At 38.0% G+C, this 22,581-nt stretch overlaps 1 protein-coding gene across 2 annotated transcripts in view; it reads right to left on the bottom strand.

The window, feature by feature from the left end:
* Positions 1-22,581, bottom strand: part of fgd1 (FYVE, RhoGEF and PH domain containing 1) — a 54,392-nt gene that overhangs the window by 18,249 nt on the left and 13,562 nt on the right. Inside the window, exons 1-4 of one of the 2 annotated variants that reach the window (XM_053504415.1) lie at positions 13,709-13,847; positions 2,234-2,449; positions 1,567-1,753; positions 722-1,403 (exon numbers count right to left, since the gene is read on the bottom strand). In XM_053504415.1, coding sequence (XP_053360390.1) covers positions 722-1,403; positions 1,567-1,753; positions 2,234-2,449; positions 13,709-13,766 — 1,143 coding nt within the window. In that variant the 5' untranslated portion in view covers positions 13,767-13,847. Of the gene's footprint in view, positions 1-721; positions 1,404-1,566; positions 1,754-2,233; positions 2,450-13,708; positions 13,848-22,581 lie in introns of those variants that run through there. The other variant, XM_053504414.1, reaches the window with a different exon arrangement.

The following is a 22,581-nucleotide window of genomic DNA, read 5'->3' as shown; positions in this document are numbered from 1 at the left end:
GTAAAAAAAAAATCATATTTTGTCTCAGAGATATGAGCATCCCAAGATAAAGGATTCTTAATGTACAGTACCACTCAAAAGTTTGGACACAGGTTCGGATTGAATTTCTACCTTCTAGAATAATACTGGATTTTTTGATGATAATCAAATTGCACATATAGCATTACATAATTCTTATTTCTAATTTATTTATTATTATTATTATTATTATTATTATTATTACATAATTTCTATTATCTGGAATGGTTCTTGCAAGAAAAGTATTAAGTGCTTTTGCAAAACCCCTCAAGCACCATGATGAAGATTAATTAAATATCAAATGTTCAAAGGAGCTTATTGCACATTTCGGAATTAGAAGGTGTGTCCAAACCTTTGATCTTTGGTAGTGTATTTTTCAAAGGGCGTGTTGAGCTAAAAATGTGCACGGGAAACACTTTCACTTACTGGTTCAAAAATACATAAGTGGGAAAAGGTAGACAAACCACTAACTAAATGATTCGAATTGTGTTCGAACCAGAGTTGATTTTCTCATTTTCTTCGTTGGTACGAACCTCCAGAGTATATTAAGTTTCTACAACCCAAAAGAACAATCCAAGTTTGTGTCACTTTCCGCAGTTGGGTTCATTTGAGTTGGAACATGCCAGCGCTGTTGAACTACAACTTTAACCTTGTATGCAAAAGTTGCATCTCAAGTAAGAAATAGTTTTATAATAAGACCTACCTCAACAGAGTCCTGTCTCTCTGCTTTGGGCTGAGGCTGTATGGCCATGGCGTTCTCGCTCTCATCCCCGCTCCCTTCTTCCAAATCGCTGTCTCCCTCCGAGTCCCGAGTCCCTTCCTCTACGGCAGCGACAGCTCCTTCTCCCGCTGGTCCTTCGACACAACCGCACGAGGACGAGGACGAGAGGCGAGGGAGAGACATGCACACCTCTCGGTCGTCTCCGGCGAAGCACAGCTCCTCGCTGTGAGACGGAGAGCTGATGCTGTCGATGCCGCTGTCCCGATTGGTTAGTTTAGTGTCCGTTTGCTGCGGAGGAAGAGACAAGCGGTCAGGAGGGATTTCCAACTGGCCGAGGTCTCTTATCTCTATTGCGTCCAGGAGTTTATCGGAGGCGCCGTAACCGGACTCTGTGGAGAGTCGCTTTTCTGAGCAGGAGGCTCCCAGTTTGTTATCCTCGTCCTCTATGTCTTCCTGTATCTCCCTGTCCTCTTTGTCTTCCTCTTCCTCGTTTTCCTCCTCTTCTTCCGTTTCCTTTTCCTGCTCCTTCTCGACAGAAGCAGGCTCTATGTCCTCGTTGAGGGACGTGCAGGGTAAAATCGCGTCCGTAGTGGGCTGTGGTTCCGGTACCCTCGGCACACACATCACTCCACCTGTGATGTCAGGCACCATGATGATTTGCTCCCTGAAAATACACAACACCATTTAAAATATGAATTTAGAATTTAGAATGTAAAACTCTTTCACCTCATACTTCCTGATATTAATGTGATAATTACATGCTGGGAGGACAAACAGCAAGGACAGTGATGTATAAATGATGCTGTATGGATGCACTTCTCTTTCACCTCTCAAATTTCTCGATGAGTGACAGGACACAGGTCGGGGAGGAGCTTCCCTCGGTCCGCGTCAGAGGCGTCCGTGATTGGCGAGGGTCTGCTGGGAGTGGGCGGCATGGAGGCGGGGGCAGGGGTTTGTCCGGAGGCCGTGGTCGGCGGCCGCTCTGTTGTTGGAGGTGCGGTGGTTTCGGGGGCACTGAGCGAGACAGAATCAATAAAGCAATCGCTACTGTAAGTCTGACCGGGTCATGTGACTACATCTAATCGAGACAGGCATACTCACAGGGTCAGTGTAAGTGGGTCAGATTGTCATATTCTATTCTATTCTATTCTATTCTATTATTATATATTATTATTATCATAGCTTTTTAATCATGCAGTACTTGATTTACAGACATTTTACAAAATGAAACATGACTGTGAACTAATAAAACCTAAAATGGGTTGTCCTTTAAACAATTAAAATCATGAGGGATGGCAAATTAGAGTTGATGTAAGAGAAATAATACACTTGATGGGACATGATGTTGTAGGAAAAGACTGTGGGAATGCTGACACTGATTATTTTTCCTATAACAGCACACATACACATGATTTATTCCTTAAATACAGTCCACCAAATGTAATAAAAAATGACATTAATATGTTTCAACAAAAAGAGAACTCAGAGACCCACCTTGCGGTTTGGGACCGGGTAATGGGGGGCGTGTTTTAGGAGGCAGAGGCGGGGTTTTTTGAGGCTCGTCCTCGCTTGTGCCATTGCAATGCTGCAGTCCTAGGGGCCCGGGGTCCGAACAGAGACGCTGAGGGACCTCATGGGCTCCTGGACACGGGCCTGGCTCCAGAGACAGACTCTTTGTCAGGAGCCGGGGACTGGACGTGGACGACGAGCCTAAGAGAGACAATTAGAGAAAGACATAGAGAGTGGGTGAGAGAGAGGGTGAGAGATCAGTCTTTTGCATACAGTGTTGAAATACCATTCATAAAACCACGAAACAATTGATCAACATATTTGGTATTAAGTTCTAGACTAACAGGGTTCTTCATGGGTTCTTTGGATAATAAACCCTCTCTGAAACAGAAACCATCTCTTGTATGGGTTCCCTAAAAAATTCTAAATAAATAACCTTCTGGTGAATCAGTACGTGGTTTAATTAGTAAAAAAAAAAAACAGGAAAGCAAACAGATTCCAGTGGACCCCTGATTTTTTTGACTGACCAAACAGACCACATGCCTTCCCGTTTTCTAATGGCTAGCAAGACTAAAGATTTACAAACACACATGACACATGGGTTCACATAAAAACCAACTGACATGAAGCGAACGTAAACCCACAGCAATCAGTCTTTTCCCCTTGAGTAAATCTCTTTTAGTTCTAACGATGTTCACAAAATCACATCAAGGAGTCAAAAAATGGAATCCATCACTGTTTGAAGTTGCTTCATTTGTAACCGTTCACATCAAACTAGGTATAAAGTCACATATTGAGTGATTTAAGGTACAGTAAAAGCTCGGATTGCGAGTAACGTGGTTTGCGAGTGTTCTGCAAGACAAGCAAAGATGTTTAATCAATTTTGACTTGAAAAACGAGCAAGTCTTGGTTTACGAGTACCGAGTATCATGTATCACGTATGCGCTTCTTGTTTTGACGCCGAGCGTCACGCGATCACAACTGAGCCAACGGTCTTTCTCTCTCTTGCGCTGCGGAATTGTGGGTAATCGTCTCCTCTGCTGGGTCTTAGTGCGCATCTCTTACTGGTATAATCAACATCCGTGCATGCGTATACTGTTTACTATACCACTGTGACCACATGTGTGTGCGTAAAAGATATTTTATTTTGTAAAGCAAAAGCAAGTCTCATTAGAGAGGTTAAAGATACATTTTTTTCTCTCAGTATCAGCCTGGTCACAAACAAACACACACACACACACACACACACACACAGACACACACAGATCCCTCCTACTTTTGCCTTTACAGACACACACACTCTTGACATACTCATCAATTAAGTTTTACACAAATTAACGAATTTTCTCTTTTGTTTCATTCAACAAAAGCTGTTTCAAAAGTGGAAACCCACAATACCAACTTTGCCATAGGCATGCGTTCAAAAACTACATTAAAAGGAAAGTTTTAATTGTTTTTATATGCAAAAATACTGCATGACGATGATGATTATTCTAAATATGATTATATTGTTGGAAATTGGTAATATCTTTGTGTGGCTGGAACGGATTATCTGCATTTATATTATTTCCTATGGGAAAATTCATATCACAACACAAATTTTCATCCTAAGAACATGCCACCGGAATGATTAAATTTGTATATCAAGTTACCATTATATTATGATCAGAGCCTTTAAATATTTCTCTCCAAATGTACACATTCTCTCACTTTCTCTCTCTCGCTGCTGCAGTCATAAACACGACACTTCTTTCAGGCTTCAGTGTAAACAAAGAGGCCGAGGTTATAAGTAGCACTTTTTTTCTGGCTGCTACTCGACTCGAGGTGATCCACAGAAGAGCGGCAGATGAAAGACAACCCACTATTTAAATGCAAATCCAAATAAACTCACTTTAATAAATGCATTTGGTTGTGCCCGTTGGATTACAGGCTTACAGAAATGTTTCCTGACAGCTGAGAGATTTTCACATTCAAGAACTGTGGCAGAATACCCGAGGGCACGGAGCGATGCCAAATCTCGACAGCGGCATTACGGAGAGAGAGCTTTTGGGCTGGATTTAACACAGCCAATAGCTTTTGATCCAGGTTTGAACTCGTGCTCTGAAAGTGACATCTAAAATGGTGTTAAAGATGAGTGAAGTGCAATTTCTGTTCTGTAGAGGCTCCTATTACTCTGATAAACACAAAAATATTTGACTCTTAAACTTTTTCTTTTCTTTCCCCACAATAAAATAATCCGAAATTACACAAATTACAATTTCATATTAGAACCAAACAAAAAGGATTAAGTCATAACTTGCACATTCGCAAGAGGAGGGTTCTTGGACTCCTTAATCGCTGCTTTTAACTGTTTGATCTCTGTATATATATATTATTATTATTATTATTATTTTTATTAGTTTTTTTTTTACATTGCATTATTAACAATTTGCATAAAACATAGTGTAATATGTTATTCATGCAACATAGTTATATAACATATATGTCCCAGAAATTAAATAGGCATTAAAAATCATATTTCTTTATCATTTATAAATCTTACCGTACTTATTTAAGCCTATTTTATGAATACGCAGCCAAATTTACCAGCCAGGTCAACTTCCATGTGATTTAGTTCTAACAGACGGCAGCTTTCAGGAGCTTTTGCCAAAACCGTGTGAACAGTGAGAACGCCGCTCACGTGCGTCTGGAGTAGATTATGTAGGTCAGTGTGTTAAGATTGTCGGCCTACAGCGTAGCCATGCTGTGTTATGATTTGCCTATTTAGCGGCCCAATCAATCCCAATGCTTCACGGCTCCGGTCACATAACAACGTCAAGAACAAGCTTCACCCACACGCATGGCAAACAGGACCATGAAAATATTCCTGTTTTGAACAAAAAAATTCATGGATTCCTTTTGCAAAAAAAAAAAAAAAAAAAATTGAAACAGGCAGGGAATTTTTTTAAAAGGGCCACAGACAGGTCGGAGAGTGTGCAGTCTACCCGTGTGATGTTGCATTTTTTTTTTTCTTTTGAAGAAGAAAAAAATCTGGCTTGTGTGCCACGGAGGTAAATGGTTCCATATGACGACACTCGTACCCACTCCTGCCAGCAGGGGACTGAAATGACTTCCACATGCTCCGGTAAAATGCCTAAAGGGGAAGAAACAGGAGAGGAGCAGACAAACAAAGCTATCCCAGCCGCAGCCTTGACCGCTCAGTGTCTTCTGGGTTTGCTTTATTTTACTCCTTGTTTTTCTTCTCGAACCTCCTCTGAAACACTCTTTTTCTCGCTCTGGAACGTGTGGATGTCTAGACTAATCATGAACAGCAATTTCTGACCTAGAATCCCATTTTCGTTGAGATACGTAAAACCTTTCTGCCCTGCACGGTTATCTGTGCATAACACATACATGAAAATACACACATGAAATGTTTTCACAGTTTATGCAGCATCGCTTTTTAAACGCAATACGGAAGGTCACATGATTTACACAATCAAAATATACAAACACAAAGCAAGCGTTATAAATTAATGGTATAAAGCATAAATCTGTAAAGGAAATTTATGCGACACACAAGACATATTGTTCCATAGTCATCAAAAAGCAGACGGAGGAAAGATATTTTCCATTCGTTCTTTTTTTTTCTTTTGCAGTCTCAAGACCAGTCTACGTCATTCAAACATCTAAACAGATGGATAAATTCTCTCTCTCTTCTATTTCACAGACTCTGTCTGCTCTTTCTCCGAAAGCACAAATTACAGTCTTCTAATCTGTCTGCTGTAAAGCTGTGGATTTTAGTTGATCTCTAATATGAATGAATTATTTTTCTGCCACTGGAACCACAAATAAATGTTGCTTTAAAGGTGTAAAGTCATGCATTACAAACTCAGATTAGATTCATGAATCTGTAAGTTTAACCTAATATCTCTTTGAGTGTAGGTGTAGATAACACAATATGATTAAGTCAGAATTTACACATATGCAACTTTTCTGCTATAAAACATGGGTACACTGCCAAAGCAAACAATCGCAAGTCAAGTTTTAGGAATGAATGTATACGCCTTGAGGGGCGTGGGTAAGTAAAAGATATGAAGCGAGAAAAAAACATCAAACTGCACACGATTGCTTGGTTCAAACCATTTGTTTGGATTGTAGTGTGCCCACTTTATGCCTATTTTGCATACAAATATAAACATCTTGGTTGCTATTATCAGGGTTCCACATAGTGTGTGTGTGTTAGTGTGACGTCAGATACCTGTCAACATGCATATAATAAAATGATAAACTGAGACATTAAATAAGCATTGAACATGTCAACTTTCATTGAACATTTCAACTTTCATTGAACATTTCAACTTTCGCTTTTTTTAGTTCCTAAGCTTTTCACTTTCACTCCTCAGCTTCTTTACTTTCGCTCCAGTGTTTCGCTTTCGCTCCTCAGCTTTTCACTTGCACTTTTCAGCTTTTTACCTTCACTCCTTAGCTTTTTGTTTTTACTACTAAACGTTTTTCCTTTCGCTCTTCAGCTTTTCACTTTCACTCCTCAACCTTTCACTTTCGCTCTTCAGATTTCCACTTTCACCCTGCAGCGTTTCTGTTTGCAGTTATAACACAAACATACCACATGCACGGATGTTAGAGGACTGCATCCTCCTTGTCACACTGTCACTTTATAGTCACTAAGCCACTTTATGCACTCCATACTGCACATAATTGCCTTTTGCACAACATTCATTGCGGACATTCCTTATACATTTATACACAAGTAGACACACTCTCACAATCGTGTGTGTATGGGTATATACATGTATGCATATGTGTGTATGTGTATATATATATATATATATATATATATATATATATATATATATTAGGGCTGCAACTAACGATTATTTTGTTAATCGATTAGTTGGGCGATTATATTTTCGATTAATCGATTAATCGGATAAAACCTAACTGCTTCTTTCATTAGATATTTCGCTTAAAACTATTTAAAAAAAAACATAAATCAGGGTATTATTTATGTATAAAAATAAACTTTAAAAAATGCAAAAGCCACATATAGAGTTAATAATGTTTAATTTGGACATTTTAAACCTTAAATGAAATGTAGTATATAATATATACAGTATATATATATATATAGTTAAAAAATACACTGATATATTCAGTTGATAAGCAATAAACAGCTAAAATAATGTAATTTTGTATAATAAAATGATGTATGCATAAGTAAGTTTGTAGTGGACTATAAAAAAAACTGTAGAAATGCAAAAAGCTAATAGTCACAAATATACTGTTATTTGCATTCGCTGAAAATCACAACAATCACTAAATGTAATATTCTACTGTTATTCACACCGTGTAAATTAAGCTGATCTAAAATAGCGCCATGTAACTAATCACTGTTGCTCATGAGGTGATTGCGCAATGTGATGCTAGTGAGTAGCACGTGAACAGATCTAGCGCGCGACTGTCCCGAAGTTAGCAAACAGTTTAAACTAAAAGCACTTAAACTATACAACTTTTACACGATGGAGAGATACAGTTTTTACTGACTCTGCTGACGTTTCGCTATCCGTAACACCAACACGTTTTCTCTTAAAGTGTTTGTGCATGACATGCCATGAAAGCTCGGTCTTGCATAGCGTGCAGGTTACCGTCTTCTTAGAGGCGTTTAATGTAAATCGCTCCCATACCTTGGAGGACTCGGGACGCGCACTTTTTCCTGCCGGCGCTTCTGTAACCTCCATCGCGCGAGCGGCTGTGTGTATTTGTGCATCTTGGGGTCGCGCTTCTCAGTGACGTGCGCAGCCCAACTAATCGATAACGGCATTCGTTGACAACGAATTTCATTATCGATAATTATCGATTTTATCGATTAGTTGTTGCAGCCCTAATATATATGTGTATATGTGAGTATATTCTGTATGTGTATATATGTATACTTGTACTCACTTTTTTTTCCCAATAATACATGTACAATATTTATACTACTGTATTATCCATATGTATATTTATTCTTATAATTGTACACCACTATTGCTTGTGTAGCTTGCACATAAGAATTTCACTCACATGTACGGTACCAGTGTACCAGTAACGTGATGTGACAATAAAAGCGACTTGACTTGTCATTGGCCAACCGATTTAAAATTCTCTTGCTGCTCTCTGTTTTGTTCCATAGTGGGTTTTAAAGGATCTTATCTCGAAAAAAAAAAAAAAAACCTCACACATTAGGAACATCAACTCACACATCACTTCCTCTGTGCGTTACACGGATAATGCAAGCACCTCAAGCTGAAACATTACAAAACCCATACTATTGAAGTGTGTATAACTTGTGAATAAATATGATTTGATTCTTTCCAGAATCAGTCATAATGAGATTAATATTAGGTAGATTAGTAGCCTACGCAATATTATTAAGTTAATGATTTAGTGACTTAATATATATATAAATCACTTAAAAAATACTAATATTCTTAGTACTGATAATTATTACTTAATTACTGTACGACAGGTCTTTACGAATGGTAACTGTCATCTACATTTTTTTTTCTTAAACAAAAGAAGACTTTTATCTTTATAAATGTCAGCAGCATGTTGATAGCATTAGATGTCTAGCTAGCTCAGACAACACACTCGGTTTGCTCTTCAAAACACAGCTATCCTTGTTTAAAACGTGTAGCTGTCAAATCATAAAACGGCATAACACGCACAGCACTGTAAATAAATAGGGAGATTGACAATGTGCTAGATAATATGATATAAAAACATAAAACAGTGTGGAAATTATTGTGCCTTTAGATATGTGACACGTGAGTGCTCGCTTTGTGTGCACACATTTCCCATCTCCCAGCCAGGGACTCACGCTAACAATGCTAACATGCATAACAACCTGCAGTGAAGTCTCCTTCTGACTGAGTGACATTTTTATGCTCCATTTCCCATGGAGGTCTTTCAGTCTAAAAGATACAGTAAAAACTGCTACAGAAAAAAAAAAACTCCTGTTAAACCTTTAGAAATCCATTGTTAAGTGGAAAATGCTAAGATACATGTCTAGTTAGCATTCTAAATAAAACAGCTATTTTAAGAAAGAGCTCGAGATCCTGTTTTCTTATTTTATATCAGTAAAATCATTAAAACTTAAAATCATCACTAATCCTTACACTAATGTGTAAAAACAGCAATGGTTTTTAAAAGTATTTTCTTCTGTAATTAGCTAATGAAATCTCACTTAGGTCTAGCTAGCTAGCTGATGTGGGGTGGCTACTGTAGATGACTAGCAGGGAGTTTAACCTCTATAGGCTATACTCTATGTGAACAAATGATTTTATCTATAAGTTACATCAGTTTGACTTTAGTTTGTAATTGTTTTACACTGGTACAAACAATCATCAGCTAAATCCAACCCTGTGCACTAAACTACTAAATAGTGCATGTGCACTCTAATAGATACTAAATCCATAAATAAATCCAACCCTGTGCACGAAACTTTTAAATAGTGCGTCCCAATAGATACTAAATCCACGACTAAATCCAACCCTGTGCTCTAAACTACTAAATAGTATGTATGCTCTAAAAGATGCTCAAATCATGCATAAATCCCACCCTTTGCACTAAACTACTAAACAGTGTGTTTTAATAGATACTAAAGTCATCTACATTTACAGTAACTAATATAGCAACTCCTTACAATCTTATTTATTCAAAATGCATTTTCCGAACGCACTGCTTCAATTTCCACGTGTGTCAGCCATAGAGTGTGGTGTAACTGCTACATACTGACCTACACACGGACCTGTATATAAATGCAACATTCCCATAATAAACAGCAAACAGGCCATCTAGCTTGCTGCAGTCTCACTGTTTCATAAACTCTGTGTTTAATCATATCCACATAACCACATTTATCTCACTTTTTCCGTAAATAAAGCTCTGCTTAGAAGTTATCCTTTTGCCTGAGTCGAAATAATTATTATTATGGGAATACTCCATCAGGGAAACATTAAGATGAATATACAGTATGCACATATCTGTGCATGGAAATGTCCACACCCGTTTTCACTACTTACTTGACAAAATCCATAAATGTGGTGAACAAATAGATCTTGAGCAGTTACTGTACATATTAGAGTATTATAATATCTCCAGTGAGTGAATGAAAAGACTCAGCGTTATGGTAAAAAATCTGAAAGCTGCATGAATGAGCTCAAGGTCAAACCATTAGAAGCTGTACATGAATCAAGTGAGCAAAAAAAAAAAATCACAAGCACCCACCCACACACACACCCACGCACACACTTCTTTCTACGCAGGGGCAAACAGGACAAACTAGGAACCTGCAGCGTAAGGAAAGCGAGCATTTAGGAGAGCCAGAGATTCCTCCGCAGTGTGGAACAGTGGAGCAGACAGGATTGAGTGTCCTGGGCTTTAGACGTCTCCACAATAGAGACAGATGTATGGCTGAGTAAGCAGGCAAGTGTGAAGAAGGCCACAGATTTAACAAACCGTGTTTTCTGGCTTTCTTTCGAGGGGATGCTTTATCTTACAGATGGCACAGTATTTGGTCTTTTTATTTAAATAAAAATCCGCAAAACGACTGCATTACCTTCTATCATGAAACATTTTACATTTACCACTGCTGTTTTTATTGTAAAACAGTTTCCTGGTTGTGTTTTAAGGTTACACAAACAGATTTTATGGTACATTACCAGTGCAGACTTTACGGCATGTATGAGGTATTTTAGATATCTTAAAAATGCATTTATTTTACGTAAAGGTCTCAGCACTTCAGGTGTCATTTCTTCTCTGTATTATTAGTGGTAGTAGAATTATCTTAAATGACATTTCACAAAGTTTCTTATTCTTACAAATCATTTACGGTTGCATCAGGATTTTAGCAAAATCTTTTTTTAGATTTATATACATCATAATTACTGTGTATAACTATCAGCCTACTACAGGCAATGAGATCATACAATTACTGGCAATCCTCCACCATAGCAACCAATCATTAGTCTATAAGCCATCGTGTGAGAGGAGTTTGGTGGAAAATGTTTTTAAAAAATGCATAATGCTGCATAATCTTTCGAAATATTTCCTTTTACTTCCAAATTATGTCATGAGGAATGGTTCCTCTTAGTACTCACACATGCACATCTGATTCTAGAGTCCGGCTGTAAGAGGCGAGTACGCATGGAACAACAGAGAAATCAGTGCTTGCATTTTATCTTTGACCCCAGTCTCACTTTAAGTCGAACGCAAACACAAAGCCACAAAACCAAAAAAAAAAAAAGGAAAATCTCAAAGAGATTTTTGAAACGCCTCCATTCGAGCTTAAGAATCGATGTCTGATTGACTGTATCTGTACAGATCTATGGATTTGGGCTCATTCAAAAAAAATCAAGTGACCTGCTGCTTTGGCAGGTGCTTCTGGATCAATGGTCCATTTGAAAATGTCATCCTTCGGCTGACCACGCCATCCATCTTATCTGACTTTTACATGAATATTTCATGACTCCTGAATAGTCCAGTTTGACCCTGAAAACCTTGAAAACATCTGTATATGATATCATTAAGTTGTAGTATTTGAGAGTGTGTAGCGTTTATACATTTTAAAAACCTTCTGTTACGAAATGGTGTTAACAGGCAGTTATTGCCATTTCACTTTATTTTATGTTTAAAAGAAAAATGCCGTGTATACATACTTTCACGCAGGAAGCACACGTGAAAAAACAAACGAATTACTCACGTGCATTCGTTATTATCTTGTCCACAGTGACTGAAAGACTTGTTGCAAATTGTAGGCTGGGGACTATTTTTATCCAGTCATCGCCGACTACACAGACAGGACAGTCAACACGCAGCCGGCACTCAGACACCAGCTCGATTTTAAAGACATGGTGTCAACAGATGAGCCAGGTTTTTTTTTTCCTCGCCTGATATCATCACACATGCTTTTAGAAGTCCGTGTCAGCCATGAATTATCGATTTATGTCTGCACTAGTGACTGGAAGGTTGTCGGATCAAATCTCAGCACTGCCGGCTTTACGCTTAACCAGGTCTTATCAGGTCTGTGCTTAGTAGAACAACATATTTATATTTGCTACCAAATTCATTTATAGTATATAATCTTAAAATGACAAAATTGCAACATTTTTATTCAACACAGACCTGTGCAATTATTTCACTGCAAAATGCTACAATTTATTACAGGTAATTGTTAATAATTTATGTATTTTTTTAATAGTTTTTTAAAATATTTTTAAAGGGGATAAATACATACATATTGCCAAACATCCTCGTAATAATCATTTATGGTGTTATTTGGTGTTAGGCTAGATAAATATGTTTAAATAAAAATGGTACATTTAATAGGTACATACAGTTTGAATCTTAATGTGTATCAAAATAATCGCAATAGCATTAAAAAAAATGAAATCATGCATCCCTAGTATAATCAAACATCAGGCAACTAATCACACCTATAAACAGACCTTGGGCATTTGGGCAGTCTGAAACACAAGCCCTGATAAATCTCAAAGATCAGACAGACGTGACATTTGGGCCTCCGACTCTGTGAGTGCCGCGTCACGCATCTGTCATCCGCTGTAACCGATAAGACATGCCGGCCAATCGGAATTACCTTCACGCAACCGTGACTAGAGGGAAAGGCTGTGCATAATGGACCATGCCCCCAGCTAGATATCCAGCTTCAGTGATATCTATGGCGATGCTTTTGTAAAGGGAGACCTGAAGAGCTGAATACCAACAGCAACGCCCACCACAACATGGCACGACAGAGGGAGCGTGGGCATCGTGTTCGTCTCCCATCATAGCAGGGCATTAATCGATTCCTGTGGCACAGGATGTGAGAACGCCACTGCAGCTGCAAGATCTGGAGACATCACACACACGTACACACACGTACACACACACACACACACACATATCCACACCACATGTGCAACATGCATCCTGGTCTAACCTTAAAATGCATGCACAGCAGGGATGGTCATGGCAGTAGTGCCTCCCTGAGCATCAGCATCTCTTTCTCTCTCTCACACTCACTCGTACACGCGCACGCACAGACATGCGCGCGCGCACACACTGAATGCAACATAGTTGCCAGCAGAGCTTCTAATGTATCCCTGACTGCATCCTGCCTCAGTGTGCATGAGAAATAAGACTCAACCGTGCATCTAAAAGCTGTGAAAAATGTTGCAACATAATGAACACTGCAAGGAATAATCATTTTGGCACACATATACTGTATGTGCAAACCTTTGTATACAAATATATATATATATATATATATATATATATATATAAGATGATAAATATGAGATCATGATGCAGATGAACATGATGACATGGACACCTTGATTTTTTATTTTTTTATCATTGCAATCTTCAAGCAATACAAATGCACATGCAGAATGCATTTATAGAAAGATAAAAAGCTCTTACCTCGGAGCACATTGGTTTTCTCCATGTACATCGCGCAGCAAAGCACGAAACCGGTCATTAAAATACAGCACAGGGGAGACCTGTCTTCCCCACACACTCTTTAACGACGGGGGGAAAAAATAATAAGAAATAAACGACAAATTATAGGAGCAAAAGAGCGGAGATCGCGCGCACTGAAACGGTTAACGCAACCGAGCACCGAATCATATCTCAAAAAAAAAAAAAACGAAAAATCAACAGCGTTTAGGGCTTAATAACAACGAACACATCAGATATTATAAATGCAATCCTTTCCCAGCGATGACACTTGAAAAAAAAAAACGAAATAAAACAAAATGCTGGGTTTTTTCTTCCCAATTCCCCCACCCCTTTTCCCTCTGCCCCCATTAGCGCGCGCAGCAGCAGCAGCAGCACCACAAGCACCGCTCTAGCTCCGCCCACTACTGCTCTCGTAGTCCCGCCCATTCACGTTCATGCCCCATCTTTGAGCACTGGCCACGCCCACTACCGGTCCTCAGTTGCCTTGGCAACGTGTTCAGAGGTTCTAGTTGTGACATAGGTGTCTGCAGTTAACATTCCTCCTGACAAAACACAATTACTGTGTTTAACGAACACCTGCGGAGCGAAATGCAAAGGACGTTGCGCAGTGTTTAAATGTCTCGCACCGTCCTGACCAAAATTAGGCACAGGGTAGAGAGCTGAGTAAACACATATAGCAAGAGCTAAAGTGTCACACATACTGTAGTTTTGTGCAATACGCTGCAACACTGACATGTGCATTAACTTAACTGATTTACACATTTAGATATCAGTACTACAGATACTCAGTAACCCACATGGCTCTTGTACCTTATACATCACTATACAATAACTGGATTATTTATTACTATCACCTCGACTGCAGATGTGTTTTTTTTTATATATTTATTTCAATTCTAAAAATCAGGCGGCATGGTGGTGTAGTGGTTAGCACTGTCGCCTTGCACCTCCAGGGTCTGGGTTCGATTCCCTTCTCTATGTGCTTGGAGTTTCATGTTCTCCCCGTGCTTGGTGGGTTCCTCCCACAGTCCAAAGACCTGCAGATTAGGCTAATTGGTGTTCCCAAATTGCCTGTAGTGTGTATGTTTGTGCCCTACAATGGATTGGCACCCTTTCCAGGGTGTACCCCTTCTCGTGCCCTAGGTCTCCTGGGATAGGCTCCAGGCCCCCTGCAACCTTGAATATAGAATAAAGCGATATAGACGGAGAAAGTGAATTCTTAAAATTCTGATCTTGAATCTTTATTATAAAATGTAGGTTTTCTTTAATTGCTAAATTTTCATATCAAGCCCCCAAAAAATTACAGTGGTACTGTACACCACAGCATATGAATTTAATCAGTTCTTAATGGCGAAATTTTGTATTGCGAAACGCATTTTCCCATAGGAAATAACATAAATGCAGATAATCTGTTCCAGCCACCCAAAAATTACCAATTTCCAAAACTATAATCATATTTTTTAATATAAAAACAATCAAAACAAAAAATTTAGAAAGACATAGACACAGTCAAATATGTAATAAATAGACTTTAAATCTCAATTAACCAAATTAATCCATGATTCCTCCTGGCACCAGCTGCTTCAAAAAAGAAACTGAAAGTGGTTACCTTTCCTTTTTTTCTGTTTTTTTTTATGTGCTAGGCTTTGGATTAGACTTATGGGCAGATTTAGAGAACAAGCTAAATATATACATATAAATAAAAATATACATACCCCAAAGGCACCAACAATATCTGTTAACTAATTAAATTTTTTTAAGGGTTCTATACACATTTTATGAGAGGTTGTATTTTACAGGATAATATGAAATTAAATTAAATTTTTAAATAACATTTTCTTACTTGGTGCATCAAACAGTGCACAAATTACAATGAAGTAATTAGATTGTTATTTTGCTGGTAGAAAATATTGTTTTATTTTTTTAAACCCAAACCTTTCAACATTGCCTTAATTCTATTTTCATTCCGCCTTGAAAATCGTTCATTTGAACGACTTCATCGTTTCTAGCCAAGTCACTTCATTAATCAGTGTACAGCTAGTTTATATTTGATCTACATATATTTCAACTGCCTGTCACAAGCTTAACTGCATCTCATGTTAAATGTATGAACTCACAAGTTCTTTTTAGGTTATTACTGAAGAAGACTAATGTTCGCTGGTAGGATTGCAAATCACTACAAGCTAAATGCATTTATCAATATGTTAATAATAACAGCCATTAGGGACTAGCCTAGCTTCTGCATCCCTCGACAGATTCTGGATTCCCAGTATGCCAGAGTGACCGTAAAGTAAACGTGTGGTCACCTGCTGAGATTCAGGCACAGACTTGAAATGTGTTAATTGAACAAGATATACAGAACGATCCACCGTCTCGTTTGAAGAAAAGAAAACGAAAAAAAAACATGATGAGCCATTTTATGTTAACATCAGCGTCATGCTAAGAGCATGTTAAAAAAGGGCTTCTTATGCATTACAGGAGATGAAAGCTGGCTTTTAACTCTCAATGGGAGAGATAAAATGCTGTATGGACAGTAAAACCACTTTGGTAATTGGCTTCAGCTAATTGGTTGCCATAATCAGTTCACTAACTCACGTCAGTGGGAAAGCAATGTGGGTCAGTTAGGGTTAGCAGTGTGCTGTTTTTGAAATGTGGATTACAGGAGACGAGAGATTTAGCCATCATTTTTGTTTCTTTTACATTCTACAGTTCATTTTATATGATAAAAACAGACAAGAAATGATGAATGACAGAAATAACTTGCTTCTGCTAATTTGCCTAGTGTTGTAAACATATTAATTAGACACCTATATACAGAGTATTAAAGACCTGATACGTACACACCGTTACGGCATCTCGATCCGTCCATCTTAAAAATGTGGGACTGAGATAAAGAATGAGGCTTCACCTACTGCTTCCAATTCAAAGTAACACTAATCGCAAGTGCCTCATGTAATCATGGTACATTTTATCATAGTGTGAAGTGTGTTCCTGAAAGGCGCAGGCTCTGTGCTCATTCTGAAAGGACTTAATAATCTCCAGCAGAGACTCCATTCAGACTGGAAGCCTTTAAGGCTATGTATTGTCCCTACTTTCTCTCTACTCCTTCTTCGCAGTAAACCCCGCTGGGTCTGTAGTACTGTTGCTCTGTCCGGCCCTGGCACAGGTTGAAGGTTTTAAATGGAGAGATTTACCCCATGATTTCCCTGGAGAGATGGCCATCTGCCTCTTGTCACCCAGCCCACTCTCGCTGCTCCTACACATACACAAACGCCAGTGATAATAACACACACGACATGAACCCGGGGGCATTCAAATACTCACAGGCAGATGACAACCAGCCAGCAGCTCTATTTATAGACTTAATGAAGGCTCCAATGAAAGAGTTACACTATATACACATATATCTGAATACGTATCTGTCTGTGCGAACTGTACACACAATCATTTACCATCAACACTTGCGAGCGACATGAAGGCGGCTGGGAGTTGTTTCCACATCCCCAGTACAGTCCTGACCTCACTCTAAGCATTTATTTCCACGTTTGGGCCATTATAGGAGTTCCTGGCAGGCCGGGAAGTCTGATCGTGGCTCCGACGTACTGAGAAAACTTACTACCTTGATGGTGTCCAAGCACAAGTGAAACACTGGGATAAGTGCATTAGTGTAATAGCAGATTATAAAGAGAAATAAAGGGAGGTTTTTCTGTTATTCTACATAATCCAAAGTCCCGATTTGACTAGATAGATAGATGGATATGTAATAAAATACAGGCTGAAAAGGTGACTCTTTAATGTGTTAAAAGTAGAAATATAAGTATTATGCTCTGGTGGAAAGACATCAAATCTAAGATCTTTGACCAATCATGAGCTAAAAATCGCGCTACAAGTATAGTTTTAAATGTGTGTGTATATATATAATTATATATATATATATATATATATATATATATATATTTTTTTTTTTTTTCAAACAATTATGCTGAACTACCATCGAACCAAATTGATGGAACACTCAAAGGTCAACAGTCCCATGAAAAATCATGGTACTTGTATATGGTTTAATACTTTGAACTTTTTACTTTGAACTTCTTAAAATGATTTGGCATTAAACTGCATCTCATCGGATTTTCTGTTTCTGTTTGATTTTCCAAGTGAAAGTTTTATATATATATATATATATATACCATCAGACTGACAGTATATGTCTATGTACCTAAAAATGTAAATGTGGTTCTTCCATAAACTGTTGCCATAAATTTGAAAGATCACAATTGGCTGTAACGTCTTTGTATTCTGTATAGCATTCCTACTTCTCTTTACTGGAACTAAAACACCCAAACCTGTTCCAGCATGAAAATGCCCCTGTGAACCTCAACCCCGATGAACACCTTTGTTACAACTTGGAACGCTGACAGCCGTCAAAGCATCCTTGCCTGACATCGGTGCCTGACCACACTAATGCTCTTGGGGTTGAATGGGCAGAGATTCTGGGAAGCCTCTTAGATTTTTGGCATGCTCAAAATCCTAGTGGAAAGCCTCCCCAGACGAGTGGATGTTATTATAGGAGCAAAGGAAGGACTAAATCTGGAATGTTCAAAAAGCACATGTATCTGTTTGAAGTGGGACAAAATAGGCATAGAAATGTGAGGGTTAATCAGTAGCTGAACAACAAGAGGGGAGGGGATCATGCATCATATAATCGAAATGTCAGGGATAAAATCTTTGTAAGAAAAAAGTTTTCTTTTTTTTTTGCCCAATGAACATGCAATTGAGTTAATTATACTCAGGTATGTGCAAATCTTCTAAAATTAGACAACGACTTAAACTCTTTTCACATCTGTAACTACCGAAGGCCTCAGAATAATGCTTTTACTCTGACAGTTTCCCTTACAAATAATTTCCTGACAATTTCCTGTACTTTAGCCGCAGTGTTAATGTCAGAAGCAGATAATGTGACAAGCACGATACCAATTATACTCAATAATTCGCTTATAAGAGCAGTTTTATTTTTATATATGGATCCATGTCTGTATTAAGTCTTTGTGAGGTGGATTTGTTCTGTTGAAACAAGAAAAGCATGCAGGCTTTGTATCCTGTGACAGCTGGGTGAAAAGAGGGTTACCACGGCTGACCCTTTGCCCTTTTCAGTCCCGCCCTCCTTTATTGCCCTTTCAACCAACAAACCGAGTTATCTTAAGAGTAATTAGCAGCATGCACGTCGCACATGGGGACCGCCACTTCAGATCTGTCGCTTGTGCACAGAAGGTGAATGAGAGTAGATTTTTTATGATCAATGCTTTTTGTGAACGTGTCATGGCCAATACAATAAACGTGACACTGGAGACTAATAGACCGACATTCTGTGTTTATTTTTTTTCCCTACATGAAGATCCTGTTGGAAATGAAGAGTAATTAATAATTATAGGCCTTTGACATTAACTCGAGTATATGAGAGAAGGGATTCAATTAAGAGAATGCACTTCATCATCTAGTGGACAAATGGTAGACAATGTCCCTGTGTAACACTGTTCCCGGGTCTCTGAGGTAATCACGGGATCTAATCATGCTGTATTAAATTATCTCTAAAATTATCTCTTAAACACACTTCATCTTTATTCCTTTGAGTATACGACCTGTCATCATCATCTGTTCTATCACACAGTCTGCGAATGCTCTGATAGTGACTGCAAATGCATGGTGTATATTAATGTTATGATACTTTATTAATGCTCTAATAATAGATATTCCTATAGCAGATGCTCCATAAAATTTGGGAGCAATAATACAACAGAATGAAAAACAGGTAATTTAGTGAACCCCTCAACACTCATGGTCTATAAATGATTTTATCCTGTGTATAGTTGAGGTCCAACTATACATACTTATTTTTGATTCATGCTTTCATTCACCATTTTAGGAATGTACTAAAATGACAAAAAAACAAACCAGCACTATGTGTACTCCATCGTCCACTATCTTAGTTTTCCTCAACCGGAGTTCCATAGACTATGTGTTTTTTGATTATAATTAAACGACATTTAATTTAGCTAATTACCAAATCCCCCACTGCGACTTATACAGACGTTGCCATGGCAACATACTGTAGCTTATAAATCATTTTTCTCTAGTTAAAACAAATGCTTTAATTGCACCCCGTCTTTAATCCACTAAATAAAAATTGGAGATGAATAATTGAGCAAATTACACAAAGCTAATTTAGAACAATAAATCTATTTTCATCACAAAGCTAGAATCATGTTCCCGTTCAGACGGCTCACACTAAGCAAACAGCTAATAAAAATGTAGATCAGTGACATTTGATAGTTTAATAAACAGAGTGTCTCTGTAAGCTTCCTACTCCTTCCATGTTTGTGCTCGCCAAACAAATTAATACGGATGTAAAAAAAAAAAAATCCCAGTTATGCATTCATCTCCTTGTTGTTTGATGAAGACAGTAGCCAAGTGTAAATACATACAGGACAAAATCGTTTAATATATTTGAACTAGAAATCACATTATCTAGTAGATACACCTTGAACAAGATTGACTTTGGATGATGACTTAATGCATACGCTGCTAATGATGCTAATCTGATGAACAGGCAAGAACTTGAGAACTTGAGTCAAAATCTGATTTTGCTAGCAACAAGCTAGCCAGCCATGATTAGTGACCTTGAGTATGTACTTTTTCAAGACACTGAACTATATGTCAATTTATCTAAACAACAACAGAAAATTTGTTTAAGTACAAAGCAATACTTGGTTTAATGCTAACTGTGTAAGCGGCCATGTTGAATTTCAGACGAATGCGGCGGGATGTTCTTCTAGCCCTGAAAACAAATCTTTTTTTGATGTTCGGTCTTTTATTTTAGTGTAATTCTATATTGCGTGTGTGTGGTCCGTCTACGTGCCCCCTGGCGCATCATGCGACCAATATATATTTGTCGTATCTGTGGTAGTTATTTACAGGGTTGGGTTGCTAGCTCGACGCCCGATTGTATCTGAGCACTTGGGGGTGAAGGACCTTAAGGCTTAAGGCTCCAACAGTCAGAGACAACCCGGAGACGTCGGGGCTCGTAGCAGGGACCTCCTGGTCCGTAGTCCAACACCTTAACCACCGAGCGACCCGGCCCCCTTATCCTATATTATATGTATGAAAATATTACAAGTAGAGGCAGAGTTTCTACCCAGGTAAAACATGTAAGTTGAACAGAAATGAACAGTAGTTAACCCATTAAACAGAATTATATACATTTACAATTTCTATTCATTGTTGAAAACACAGATAAAAGTATGACAATATATATTACAGTATATCAATATGTAAAAGCTGCATGAAGCCCTGATCTTTTCTTCCAGTGCTAGAGAAGCTTTTAAATATTCAAATCCAATAATGTCATGGATGGTAGGATTAGGAAAAATATGCTGACCTTCATTTCTCATTGTTAAACATAATAATGCAGAGGAGACGTGATGAGAGGGCGATACAGTAACCTGGGAAGTGAATTACAAATGACTACCATGAACTGGATCTCGCTTCCCAAGGTCAGTTTACTAACCCACAATGGCAGCTTTGTATTGTGTCCCTCTGGGATGGAGCTGTGGTCTAGTTACAGATTAAAGCTCAGATTAAAAACACCAGGGTCAGACTCCAGTCCTGGATGCTGGGATTTGTGGTTTCTAGTTTTACTAACACTAAACCCGGGGTGTGAAAGAAGGTTTAGAGTTAAACTGTGCGGTGACGTCACCTTAAAGGACTGGAGCATTACAGCTTTAAAACCAACAAAAAAATGTTTTTTTTACCTATCAAAAAATGTCATGCATTGACTTCAGTCATACTGAGCACTAGTGTGTAAAGTCAGATTAGGGCCTAAAGGATCTAGGATCAGGGTTGATTCGATGGCTATACTGTAGCTCTGATTTAGTTGGTTGTTGTGGTTTTAAGGACAGTGGTGTTCAGTGTCAGCTGTTTGTTTGCCTCAACGATCGACTCGTTCCCAGATGGGTGGATCAGTTTTCAGGCGCTTTCCTCCTTCAGCTGTCTCTCTCTCGAACACACACACACACACACACACACACACAAAATCATGTAAAAACACTAAACCCTAACACGAAAAAAGAAATTTATCACTTTAACTTGTGAAGTTTATTTTCTGCAATATTGGATTATAGGTCTATCTAGGTCTGTTACGTTTATATTCTTGAAATCTTATTCATTACAATGACAATTACTCTGGGATCTGTTGAACAAAACAAATAAAAACAAAACAGGATATCCAAATGAGATACGGTGTTGTCCTTGTATCCTCGACCACTGCTGACTGTAGACTATCGATTCAAGTCGCTTTGATCTTACAGCTTTGCGATTTTCAATTTGCTTCAATAGCACTAAAGTTTATTCTCTGAACAGCTACTGTATATTATTAGAAGTTTTGAAATACCTACAGAAGGTTTTTAATAGACGCTGAAATAATTTGCTCGTGGAGTTAAAGATTTTGTCATAATTTTTTTTTAAAAAGACACTCCAGTACAGTAGGACATACAAAGTTAAAAGAAAAAGAAATAATAATAATCTTGCAAAATTAGAGTATTTTGAAGCTACTTTGTAGAAAATGCAAAAGTTTTGTTTTTTCTGCACAAGCTATGGTGTATTTTCGACTATAATATTTTAGACTATTTACGGTTTGATTAAAATCAATTAAATAGTAAAATCACTGAAATGAACAACATTGTTTATTTACATATTCATTGTTTATCATATTTAATGTTTGATAAAATAGTCATAAAAATTACCAAATTATAGAACACACTAATGGTTAGAGAAATCCTGTC

Source organism: Clarias gariepinus, chromosome 9 (genome assembly GCF_024256425.1).
Source record: "Clarias gariepinus isolate MV-2021 ecotype Netherlands chromosome 9, CGAR_prim_01v2, whole genome shotgun sequence".
In the NCBI taxonomy this organism is placed as follows: Eukaryota; Metazoa; Chordata; class Actinopteri; order Siluriformes; family Clariidae; genus Clarias; species Clarias gariepinus.
The sequence above is the reverse complement of the archived record's forward strand: the minus strand, read 5'-3'. Positions and strand labels throughout refer to the sequence as shown.